Source organism: Mobula birostris, chromosome 26, assembly GCF_030028105.1.
Source record: "Mobula birostris isolate sMobBir1 chromosome 26, sMobBir1.hap1, whole genome shotgun sequence".
Taxonomy (NCBI): Eukaryota; Metazoa; Chordata; class Chondrichthyes; order Myliobatiformes; family Myliobatidae; genus Mobula; species Mobula birostris.
In genome coordinates this window covers 34,740,631-34,752,896 of record NC_092395.1, presented here as the reverse complement: position 1 = coordinate 34,752,896, position 12,266 = coordinate 34,740,631, and the positions used below count along the sequence as shown (strand labels likewise).

The 12,266-nt window shown below is 40.7% G+C and overlaps 1 protein-coding gene across 1 annotated transcript in view; it reads right to left on the bottom strand.

Annotated features, from left to right (window-relative positions):
- The window catches only part of mydgf (myeloid-derived growth factor), a 34,726-nt gene extending 23,333 nt beyond the window's left edge, over positions 1 to 11,393 (bottom strand). The window contains exons 1-2 of the mRNA XM_072243806.1: positions 11,202 to 11,393; positions 929 to 979 (exon numbers count right to left, since the gene is read on the bottom strand). Of these exons, the coding sequence (XP_072099907.1) occupies positions 929 to 979; positions 11,202 to 11,342 (192 nt within the window). The 5' untranslated portion in view covers positions 11,343 to 11,393. The remainder of the gene's footprint in view (positions 1 to 928; positions 980 to 11,201) is intronic.
- Between the last annotated feature and the right edge of the window lie 873 nt (positions 11,394 to 12,266).

The following is a 12,266-nucleotide window of genomic DNA, read 5'->3' as shown; positions in this document are numbered from 1 at the left end:
CACTTGCCTCACTAGCACATAGCAATCCAGAGATGACCACCCTGGAGGACTTGTCTTTTAACAACTCATTGAACTAACTCAGCTAAACCTTGTCACTTTTCTTGCCCCTGTCACTGGTATCAACATGCACCATGACTTCTGGCTGTTCACCTTCGTCCTTAAAAAGAGCAAATACAGACTAGATCTGAAACATCAGACCAGGCACTTTGGAGGCAAAACACCATCTGAGAGTCTAGTTCTCACCCACAAAGCCTCCTGTCTGCTCCCCTAATCAAAGAAACCCCTACCCCTTCTCCACCATCTTCTCTTCTGAGCCAAAAAGTCAGACTCAAGTGCTTGAGACCTGACCACTGTGATTCTCCCCGGTAGATCGTCCCCATATCACTATCGAAAACGATATACTTCTTATCGGGGCGGTACACCCCCAGTGGCACCTTGCTTTGACTGCCTATTCCCTTTTGCTCTCCTGATGGTTACCCAGTTACCTGCCCCCTACTAGGTGTGAATGCTACTCTGTAACTGTGTATCAACCCCTCAGTCTCTCAATGATGATAGTCATCAAGCTTCAGCTCCCTAACATAGTCTGTAAGGAGCTTCAACCAAATGCACTTCTTGCAGGTATGGTCATCAAGGACACTGGAGATCTCCCTGACTTCCCACTTGATGCAAGAGGAGCACACCACTACCCTGGCATCCATTCCCTTTGTTCTACCTGTAGCTCCTTAAAAACACAAACTACTGAAAGCTACTAGTCAGAGGCTCAAAAATGTTTAGACATAATACTAAATCAACTTTAAGTGATAAGGCAGAAATTAGAACAAAATACTTTGTGTTGTTTGCTTCAACATTTTCAGGAGCCTGCTCCCAATATAAGCACTAATTAATTTCAAATTAGGTATAATTAAGATCTCACATGTTTATCACTAACCTCATTGGTTCCGCCTTGAGATGCATATGTAAATATGCATGAATGGTCACCCTAAATGGGGAAAAAAAGGGTGAACATTTTAACGTTTTAACAAATTGTACATCTATAGTGGTTTACAATTTTCATTCAGATTACAAATAATTTATGATATTTACACAGTGCATAGTGATTATGTGAATCAATAATCCAGAGGCCAGAACTAATGACCTAATGACAGATTTAACTCACATCTGCCAACCAATATAAGACCATAAGACAAAGGAGCAGAATTCTGTCGCTCAGCCTATTGAGTCTGCTCTGCCATTCTTTCATGGTTGATTTACTATCCCCTCTCAACCCCATTATCCTGCTTTCTCCCCATTACCTTTGAAGCTCTTACTAATTAAGAACCTATCAACCTCTGCTTTAAATATACTGTGACATGGCCTCCACAGCTATCTGTGGCAATGAATTCCAGATTCACCAATCTCTGCCTTCATCTCCACATCGACAATGTCTAGGCCTTTCAATATTTGATAAGTTTCAATGAGACCTCCCCCCCCCCCCACTTTCCTAAACTCCTGCGAGTACAGGCCCAGAACTCCTCACACATTAACCCTTTCATTCCAGGAATCATTCTCATGAACCTCCTCTGGACCCTCTCCAATGCCAGCACATCTTTTCTTAGAAAGGGGCCCAAACCTGCTCACAATACTCCAAGTGTGGTCTGACCAATGCCATATAAAGTCTCAGTATCACATCCGTGCTCTTATATTACAGTCCTTTCGAAATGAACACTAACATTGCATTTGAATTCCTTACCACCAACTCAATCTGCAAGTTAACCTTTAGGAGATCCCGCACAAGGACTCCCAAGTCCCTTTGCACCTCTAATTTTTTAAAAACATTTTCTCCCCCTTTAGAAATTAGTTTACACATTTATTCCTTCTACCAAAGTGCATAACCATATACCTTCCTACACTATATTCTATCCGTATTTCTTTGCCAATTCTCCCAATCTGTCCAAGTCCTTCTGCAGACTCCCTGCTTCCCTCAACATAGCCTGCCCCTCCTCCACCTACCTCTGTAAACTTGCCCACAAAACCATCAATTATGTCACCCAAATTGTTAAAAAGAAGCGATCCCAATATCGACCCCGGCATAACACCACTAGACATCGGCAGCCAATCATATTAGGCCCTCTTTATTCCCACACTTTGCTTCCTGCCAGTCAGCCAATCTTCTGTCCATGCTAGTGTCTTTCCTATAATAACATGGGCTCTTATCTTATTAAGCAGCCTCATGTGTGGCACATTATCACAAGCCTTCTGAAAATCAAAGTAAATAACATCCACTGACTCTCCTTTGTCAATCGTGCCTGTTATTTCCTCAGAGAACTCCAATAGATATGTCAGGAAATAGTTCCGCTGATTTTGGCCTACCTTATTGTGCACTTCCAAGTACCCCAAAACCTCATCCTTAATAATCCACTCCAACATCTTCCCAACCACTGAGGTCAGGCAAACTGATCTATAATTTCTTTTTCTCTGCTTCCTTCCCTTCTTTGCAATTATCCAATTCTCCAGGACTCTTCCAGAATCTAGTGATTTTTGAAAGGTCATACTAATGTCTCCACAATCTCTTCAGCTACCTCTCTCAGCACCCCTGGTCCAGGTGACTTATCTATCTTCAGACCATTCCGCTTCCTAAGCACCTTCTCCTTAGCAACAACAGTCCCTTCTGCCTCTGACATTCTTGAATTTCTAGCATACCGCTAGTGTCTTCCACTGAAGACTGACACAAACTACTTATCCAGTATTAATAGCATTAAAAATACTTAAGTATTAATACTCTTGACTTATTATCCTTTCTGTAGGCAACATTTAACTGAATCTTCACACTGTGATCTCCTAAGCAGCAAAATCCTGAGGGTGGGAATGAAGCAGCAAGGGCCAGACATCTCAAAGCACACACTCCAGATTCTTCTTCTTCTATTTCCGGCAGAGTAGACGCATCTAGGCGTATTACTGCCCTTCGCAGGATGTATAATTAATTATAATTCTGCTTGCAAATGCTGTATGTGCTCATTAGATAGCAATGCCACAGATTGTTTTCCTTCCCATATTTTGTCACCTGGTTCCCAAGTAACTACATTGCCTCAATTACATTAATTTCATCTGAATCATTTGCAAAACTAAAAGCCTGTTTGAGAATATTAATTATTGCATGCTTAATATTTAAAAATTGCTGTTTTCCAAGTCTATCTGCTATTTCCAAGTTTTCCTTTTCTTGAATCAAAGCCTGTAGTTATTTACTGAGATCTTGAAGTTCTTCCTCATTTGTTTCCATGTTTTCATTTTATAATCTGAATGTAGATAATTCACTTTGCAACAAATTCCTTTTTCCTTTTGTAACTTTGGAATAAGTTCCTCCATTTTTTAATCTGTTTTCCATGTCACTGAATTTCTGACAACAAGCATCTTTTTCAGAAACTGTCTCCTTTAAATGCAGTACTGTTTCATTCAATCTCTTTTCCAACTCATAGTTGCTCTTATTGAGTACTTCTATTTGTTGTTAGAGTTCTGCACATTTACCCTGGGCTTCAACCATATTTCTTGTATACATAAAATCTGAGATTTTCCTTAAGGTCTGATACATATTTCATAAATTCTTGACCATTTCTGATAAGACTCCTTGCATTCCATTGTAATATATATATATATATATATATATATATATATATACACACACACACAGCCATTAATATCCCGCCTCTCCTGCCTGTGAACTGTTTGATCCTCCATTCAGCACTTTTTTGACTGCTTCCCACCTAAGCCCTGTAATACCAAGATATTTTTCTGCAGACTTGACTATAACTTTAATTCTTTTGGTTCTTTTGTCTGTTTGAGCTGAACAGTTAATTGCATCTACCATAAATTAGTACGAAATCCTTTCTACTCATTATTAGTGTATCCTTATTTATCATATTACAACCCTCACAGTTCACCAGTTTATTATTCCCTGTATTTGTTTGCTTGATAGCCTTGTCCTTTTCAGCGAATGCTTTCACTGCATCTGCGTAATTGATCCCTTGAGTTACTTTTACATATTGTATCTCAGCTTCTTTCTTGCTATTAATGCATCCTCGATAAGCTGCACTGTGTTCCTCGCCACAATTGCAGCATTTCAGCCTAGCTCCCGCCTAAAATTTCCCATATTCATGTTCTCCAGCGCATCTCCCACATCTGTTTCCCTCTGCAGACCGCTGCAATATGTCCGAATTTCTGACAATTAAAGCATCTTAAAGGTGGTGGTACATATATTCTGACCTCATAACACATATACCCTAAATAAACTTTAGTCAGCAATCTCTCTTCATCAAAATTAATAACCAATAAACTACCACACTTTTTCCGTTTCTTGTAACTTTCAAACGTTTGGCCTCAATAATTTTTACTCCTTTTATGTTGTTTAATCTCATCCATAGTAACTTTTGTTGGTATCCCCGAAATAACTCTAGTCCACTTTCTATTGTTGGGTATTGAGCACTGTACTTTCTTGCCATCTATTTTATTTAATCTTATCACTTTGCCTTGCTGAACACTATCCCGACAAATCACTAATAGCAATCCATTTCGTACAACCTTTGCTCTTTTGACTTTGCCCATAAGTTTGTTGATTATCTTAGTCAAATGAATCTGGTTTCATTCACCAAAAGGCGCCCTGCCTTCGCTCAGTTTTATAATTGCTTTAATCTCATCTTCTTTCCGTTGTTTTGCTATCCTATTTTGATTGTCCCGACTCCTCAGAGTTTGACATCTCATACCTCTGTTTTCTTTTCTTACTCTTTCCACTCCATTCCTCTTTCCCGCCAACCTCCATCTCTAATCACTTCTGTCGACCAGCAGTTCATCCTGCAGGATACCTTCTTTATCAACTCAACAGCTGCAGCCCACACTACTACCTAACACTGCATCATCCCTCCTCCTGACTGGCCGCCAGGAGCGCATAAGCACTGCTGCTCTGCGAGAGAATGGGACGAGAGAAAGCTTCACACTCCAGATTGAATTGCCTGCTTTCATTAAAGGGCTGAGCTTGGCTGATTGACTACCTGCTTTGCAAATATTGGTTTTGTGCAAGATCAGGCTAGAGGCAAATCTCCTGCATGTCTGCTTGTACATTGGTATGATCTAGTTTACACTCATTCTGTCCTTCATGAACTGACTACAATTCATTTCAGCTTAGTGCAACAGCAACAGCAGTTAGAGAGTAAAGGAAAGTCAAAGCCAAAATCATACCCACCCAAGCTTGCTTTTCTGGATTGATCTCTTCATGCAGCAAGCCATCCTGACAAACCTATCCCCTAATTAGTTGTGAATCTAATTAAGTTATCAAAGAATTAGAGGCACAGTCACTAATAGGAAATGGAGTGAACAGGAGTGAAGAACACTGAAAACAGAACATTGAAGGTGATTATGCTAAAAGCAAACCCAGAGGGATTTGAGCACCATAAGAAATTATAAGAGAGGTTGTAAATGAGAAATTATAATAGAGGATTTAAATGAAAAGCATTTTCCATTGAACTAATGGCAGTGGTGCACTATTATTGCTTAACAGTGCAATTAAGAGTGATTAATATCCAATTAGCTTTTTTATTGTGCAATTAATTTTAAAAGTACAAAAAATCCTTTTTCACCCTAGTTTAAATTCCAGCATATCAGCAGGAGCATTTAAAAAATAGTTAACTATCTAAACTGAACTATAAAACCGGAATCACTAATGGAACAGTGAAACGAAGAGTTTGCCTTTAAAAAAGCATCCGATTTACATGTTCCATTTTGTAAAGGAGTTTATTTACTATCCTAACTAAATCTTGCTGATACAGCATTTTACTCTTAGTTAGCTCATAATTAGTCTTTCATGCCACAAAGTTCTTGTTACATACTTGTTACATACACCTGTTAGGGTGCATTCTCCAGTTACCTTATAAGGTAACCGTAGCCTTCAGCCAGGAGCAGATGTCATCAGGTGGTTCCCAACCTTCACCGAGTGTTTAGACCCTCAACCACAACACTCTCCAGTTGGGGGGCCAGCAGTGATGGCCAAATCACTGCCCATCTGCTCCTGGCTTCCAGCTTCCCTCCTCTCGCCTACTCCAAATCCAACAAGAGGCTCGTTCTGCCTCTTCCCCCAACCTACAAGCTGCTTGTTTTTTGCTCCTTTCATCCAGGCCCAGATCTGACAACAACCGCCATGCTGATTTGGGTGGGAAACCTCTGCAGCCAATCTCCACAGGGAACAACCATGCCTGCCATTCCTTGTCTTTACCAATCATACTATCAAGTAAAATTGACAGACCAAATTAGACAGCTGATCAGACAAAGGCACATCCAATCTAAGACCACCTCACTAATATCTAACACAAATATATGCCAAAGTGAGGAAAGCTATTCCATAGTTTAATCAAAAACAACAGCCTTGCATAATTACATTCAAAATACCTTTCAGCCATTCCTCCAAGAACATCCTCAAGTATTTTCCCTCAAAGAGAGGACAAACCAGCAGAAGTGGTGACACAATAGCACAGCAAGAAGGAAATAGTCCTACAAATCCTCAAAACTAACACTGGAACTACATTACTTTCCCTCTTTTGAGGGATTGTTGCAAAACTTCAATGTTATGACCTAACAGTTCAGTAGCACATCAGACCAAAGAATACTGATTCCAGATTCTGTCTGGAACAGATGAGGAGCAATCTAATTCTATGGTAAGACATACTTAAACTACTGGAGACAAAAGACACTGCATATACTGGAATCTGGAGCAAGACACAAAAAGATTTTTTGCCTATTTACCACATGTATCAGTGTTAGTGACCAATATAGACCTTCCAATATATTATGCAGCACTGCCAGCAAGAGTGATTCAATATAGATTCAGTAGTTCAAAACTGAACATCCATGAAAAGCAGCAGAGATACATCCACAACAGTGAACGTGTCGTGAATTGCTTACTCTAGTTTCAACAATATGCAGGACTAACCCTGCTTTTATACAGAATCAAAGGAATGAACTTCTGGAAAAGTTCCACACAAACGAAGATGTCAACTTGATGAGGACAACAAGCAGAAGCAATATATCATCAACATTAAGCAATCTCAGAACCAACAAATCAAAACTCCAAAGTCCTGAACATCCAGTGTGAACAGTAGCAGTCAAAAAACAAAGGGAAGAGAAATCATTCCAGGCCTCAATAATGGAATCCAGTACATGAATGCAAAAGTCAATACTGAAGCACTTGCAATGACAGGGGAATCCAAATTACATCTAATTCAACCTGACTTAATGAAGCTTACACTATAGATGATTATAATGCAACTCTTCTCCCAGCTGAATTCATTTATGAGGCATGAATGGGTCTTTCTCAAATATGTATCTACTTTCATTTGTAGGTTATGGATTCTAATTCTTCCACTATTTTATAATAATAGATTCAAGAAAATGCTTTATTTCTTATTCTTTTGGCCTTGGTTCATATCAAGTTACTGAATAGTGAATATAGCTTTGCAAATTTATCTTCATGAAAATACAGTTTAATCTTGCCTGCTCTAATGAATATAATACTTGCAAATTATTCAAAGTAAATTTATTAATGTATACTATCTACAACTTTTAAGATTCAGGTTTCTTTGTTTTACGGTTGCCTGAAACACATTCTGAAAGAACATCAAACACCCTATGCGCAGAGAAATAAAACTGTGCAAACAACATTCAGAACTGAAGCTCACAGAAGTCCACAGCCATGAACTTTGTAATTTCAGGCTCAGTAAACAAAATATTCAAATTAACTTTTCAGCAAATTCAAAAGTTGAAAGTGTTGGAAGTGCAGTCATCACTGCAGTCAATTCAGAAGCCCATTTGTTGCAGGCCAGTCTCAGTTCAGTGCAGAGACAAGTAAACCTCACAGAGTAGCAAGCTGAACACTGGCCCAAACCTCACCTCTGCCCCACCACCCTGACCTATTCAACCTGGCCCAGCACTTAAATCTGCTAAACTTTGGATCGTTCTGCATTCTTGGACCCAGGCCCTGCTGCTAATGTTAGTTACATTAAGTTATCTGGAAATATAAACAAAACACAAAGAAAGAAGAAGCGGAAAACTATCACAAAACTATTGCATTTTTGTTGCTTCTTTAGTATGTGGATTTACATTAAAAAGTTCACAAAAGGCAGAAACCCACATTGTAGAGTAACAGTTATATGATGTGCAAGGTTGCAAAGCTACAAATCCAGTACCAAAAGACAGGATTAAGTCAAGCTATTTGAATCAGCACAAACATGACAGAACAACTATCTTCCTCCTGTGTCATGAATTATCTGATTCTTTAAGTCTATAATATATGGTCCTCCTGATACTAATTTAACTTAATATAACTTTAATATTACTATAAAAATGTAGGTAAAGGCAAAATGAAAAACTTTGCAATTTCAGGCCCAGTAGACAAAATATCCAAAAAAAAACTTTTCAGCAAACTAAAAAGTTGAAAGGGTTGGAAGTGCAGTACTTTGAAGAAACATGTGCTGGGGTTAAAATAGAGAGCATGAATACACTATATACAGATTATCAAAAGTATTTGCTAAAGTTATTACAGAAATAGCACCTTGTGGTGTAAGGAAATAACATATTGGTATGACATATAGAGACAGAAGATATGATCAGTAAAAGGAGGAAAGGTGGCATAAATGGATCCTTATCTGATTGATAAGATATAACAAGTGGTGTGCCACAGGGATCGGTGCCAGGGCCTCAACTTTTTACACTTTACATTAATGAAGGCAGTGAAGACAGTTCTAAATTTGATGATCATACATGATAGATTAAGTTGTGAAGTGGACATAACAAGGCTGAAAGAGATCAAGATAAGGACAAAGAAAATACGCGGTCTTTCTTCTATGCTTGATCCTGATCTTAGGCAGTTTGCACATGGTCTGTGACTGCACAGGTTATCACTAGGTGCACTCGTTTCCACTCTTTTACCAAAGACATGCAAGTAGATTAATTGGCTGTTCTATTTTACACCTTATTTAAAGACCAATGACAATTGTCAACAGCAAAATGAATCCTTGATGGAACTGATAACCATGTAAGAAAAAAGAATTACAAGGATGAAGGGAAATGCTCCACTGTAGGTCGGCTTCCTACGTTATTATAAGATATAGGATGATTTACACAAGGTTGATCAAACGTTCACTGTACAAAACCTCACTGTTACGAAAGACCTACATTAGTTCCCTGTTTTCACTAACAGAAGGTGATTTCACTGTTACAAAAAAAAAGGCAGCGCGCGCCGAGGAGCCACTCTCCCCGGATTCGGAACTGCATTCTAGCCGGCATTTCTTAAACACGTGCCTGTGAGCAGCCGTTAGCAAGATGAGTTCTAAGGTATCGGAAAAGCCTGAAAGAGCTTGTAAGGGTGTTACACTTAGCGTAAAATTAGACATAATTAAGCATTTCGATCGTGGTGAACAAAGTAAGGACAAAGTGAGTGAGCTTGGCTTGTGGAAGTTGACGAAGATGATGTTGAAGAGGTTTTGGCATCCCATGACCAAGAACTGATAGATGAAGAGCTGATGCAATTGGAAGAGGAAAGGATAACATTCAAAACCGACGTCCAGGAACTGAACGTGAAGCAACTGCATGAGATTTTCGCTGCAATGATAAAGTACGACTTTAATTTTGAAAGGGTACGTCGGTTTAAGGCATATTTGCAGGATGGGTTGAGTGCTTACAAAGAACTGTATGATCTAAAAATGCGCAAGGTTAAGCAGTCAAGCAAGCTTTCCACATCAGCCACAGCAGACGACGAACCTCGACCTTCGATATCGAGGCAGGCAGACATAGGAGAAGATGACCTGCCTGCCCTGATGGAATCAGATGACACCCCAGTGTCCCACCACCCCAACTCCCGGGCCGCGGACAGATACCGATCCGCGGAGAATGCAGCGGTGGCCGGAACGCACCCAGCACATCTTTAAGAAAAAAAGCCAAAATAAACAAGCTAATTTAATTAGGTGCCGCCCGACACGTAAATGTCGGCCCAGATCAGAGGCGATTACCGATTGTACCACTGCATGCTTCGCGGATCAGTATCAGGTCGCTGCCCGGAGGGTGGGGGCCACTGCACCGCCCCAACCTCCGACAACTCAGCCTAACACACCATCATCAGTGTGCTCGGCGCTGTCCCAATTCCGGTAAGTGATAGTACACTGTACATACATTATTTCTATTTTATATAGGCTGTGTATTTTTACATGTTATTTAGTATGATTTGGCAGCTTCATTGCTTAAAGATTACTGGAGAGAGTGTTTTTGCCAACAGCGCTTGCGTGAGATTTTCACTACGGGGAACAGTTCAGCAATGATTATGGAAAAGTATTTCTACTTTACATAGGCTGTGTATTCATCATATCATTCCTGCTTTTAATATATGTTACTGTTATTTTAGGTTTTATGTGTTATTTGGCATGATTTGGTAGGTTATTTCTGGGTCTGCGAACGCTCACAAATTTTTCCCATATAAATAAATGGTAATTGCTTCTTCGCTTTACGACATTCCGGCTTACGAACCGTTTCATAGGAACGCTCTACCTTCGGATGGCGGGGGAAACCTGTACAAGTTATCAGAGGAACTGGTAATGTCATCACTTAGGGAAATTGAGTACAAACCTGCAGGGAGGGTATGTTTCAGATAAATATGTCAATGGTGAGATCACGTCCGTGATTTATGTCTTTCCTTCGCAAGGAAAGATATATTGCATTGGAAGCAGTTCGGAGGTTTGCAAGAACCGAGTAGATAGAGGATGGTTGCACAGGAAGTCGAGTTGCTGAAACTGCGCATGCGTAGAAGCGCAGCCCGCACTCTGCATGGGAACTGATGAATTACGACCTGTCTCCCTCGGTTTTTCTCGGTGTTCCGCGTTAAGTGCCCGGTCTGAGCAGTGCTGAAGCCGCAATGCTTTCCCAAAGGTAGAGGTATGCAGTGAAAGAGACGCCTGAGAGGTGGTTTACCGGTTGACAGCTCTCTCCTGTTGATACCGAACGCCTTCACTCGACTCCATCGCCTGGACATGGCTGACGTGGCGGCTCTTCCCCGTCCTAACCTGAGAATCTCTCCCCGAGTGTTCCACCGTCAGCCCGTTATCTCGCTCTCACCTGGCTATCTGTTCGCTTCCAAAGGCAGACTCTTCCCAAAGCTCCCCCTCCCCCGTCCCTCAACCCCGCCGGCGATCGCTTACCAGTGTCTCACTGTGCGAGTGCACCAGGCCTCCGGGCCTGACGTCGAACTCCCCCGTGTGCGAACGTTCGGTGCAGCTCAAGCCGAGCGCGCCGACGAAAATAACGATCAACAGCGCGCACCTGAGCCCCTCTCCCGCCATCGCAGCGACGGGTGCCGTCAGCAACCAGGACCGTCGCAACTGCGCAACCGCGGCGGCCGGCCGCCTTGGCAGCCAATCAGCAAGTAGCACTTGTTCTTGGTGTTTCCCCCCGCCCCCGTTCTCACCCACCTGGGAAATCCGAATCTTTTGCGAGATTTCGGGCCGATACTGGTGAATTAGAGTCAAAAGCTGCAGATTATTGCAAACCCGAAATAAAACCAGAGCGTGCCAAGAACATTCAGGTCAGGCGACTTTAATAGAAGAAAAAGAGTCCCTTCATCATAGCTGGAAATTTGAGATAACATTACATATTCCAAGTAGCATATTTCAAAGGATCCAGAACCGATGTGAATAACTTTAGTCACTACAACTCCGAGCTGATGCTACGATTTACAGATTCATTTTCAAAAACTCTGCTATAACTTTTTTTTATTTGTACAATTTGTCTTCTTTTACACGTTGGTTATTTATAGCAGTCTTTGTTTATGCATAGTTTCATAAATTCCATTATACTTTTCCCTTACGTGCTTACAAAAATATGAATCTCATGGTAGTATATGATACCGTATATGTACTTTGATCATAAATTTGTATTGACTGACTTTGAGAAAAGGAATGTGTTAGGATGTAGACCTAAGTTATTGAGGAAATTGTTTATTTTTAAATATTAGCAATTAGTGGCAGAAGAGAAAGGGGAGAGCAGACTCAAACTGCAGATACTGGGCTGCAGAACAAAACAATCTGCTGGAGGAAATTAGTGGGTTGAGCAGCATCTGTGGGAGGAAAGGAATTGTCAAACCTGCATTGTCTAATGCAGGCTTTCTACCTGAGTGTTGCCAATTCCTCCCCCCTACACTTCCTCAGCAAAAAGGAAACAATCTTATTTGATCTCCAGTAACACAGCATGCTCATAAAATATAGGAA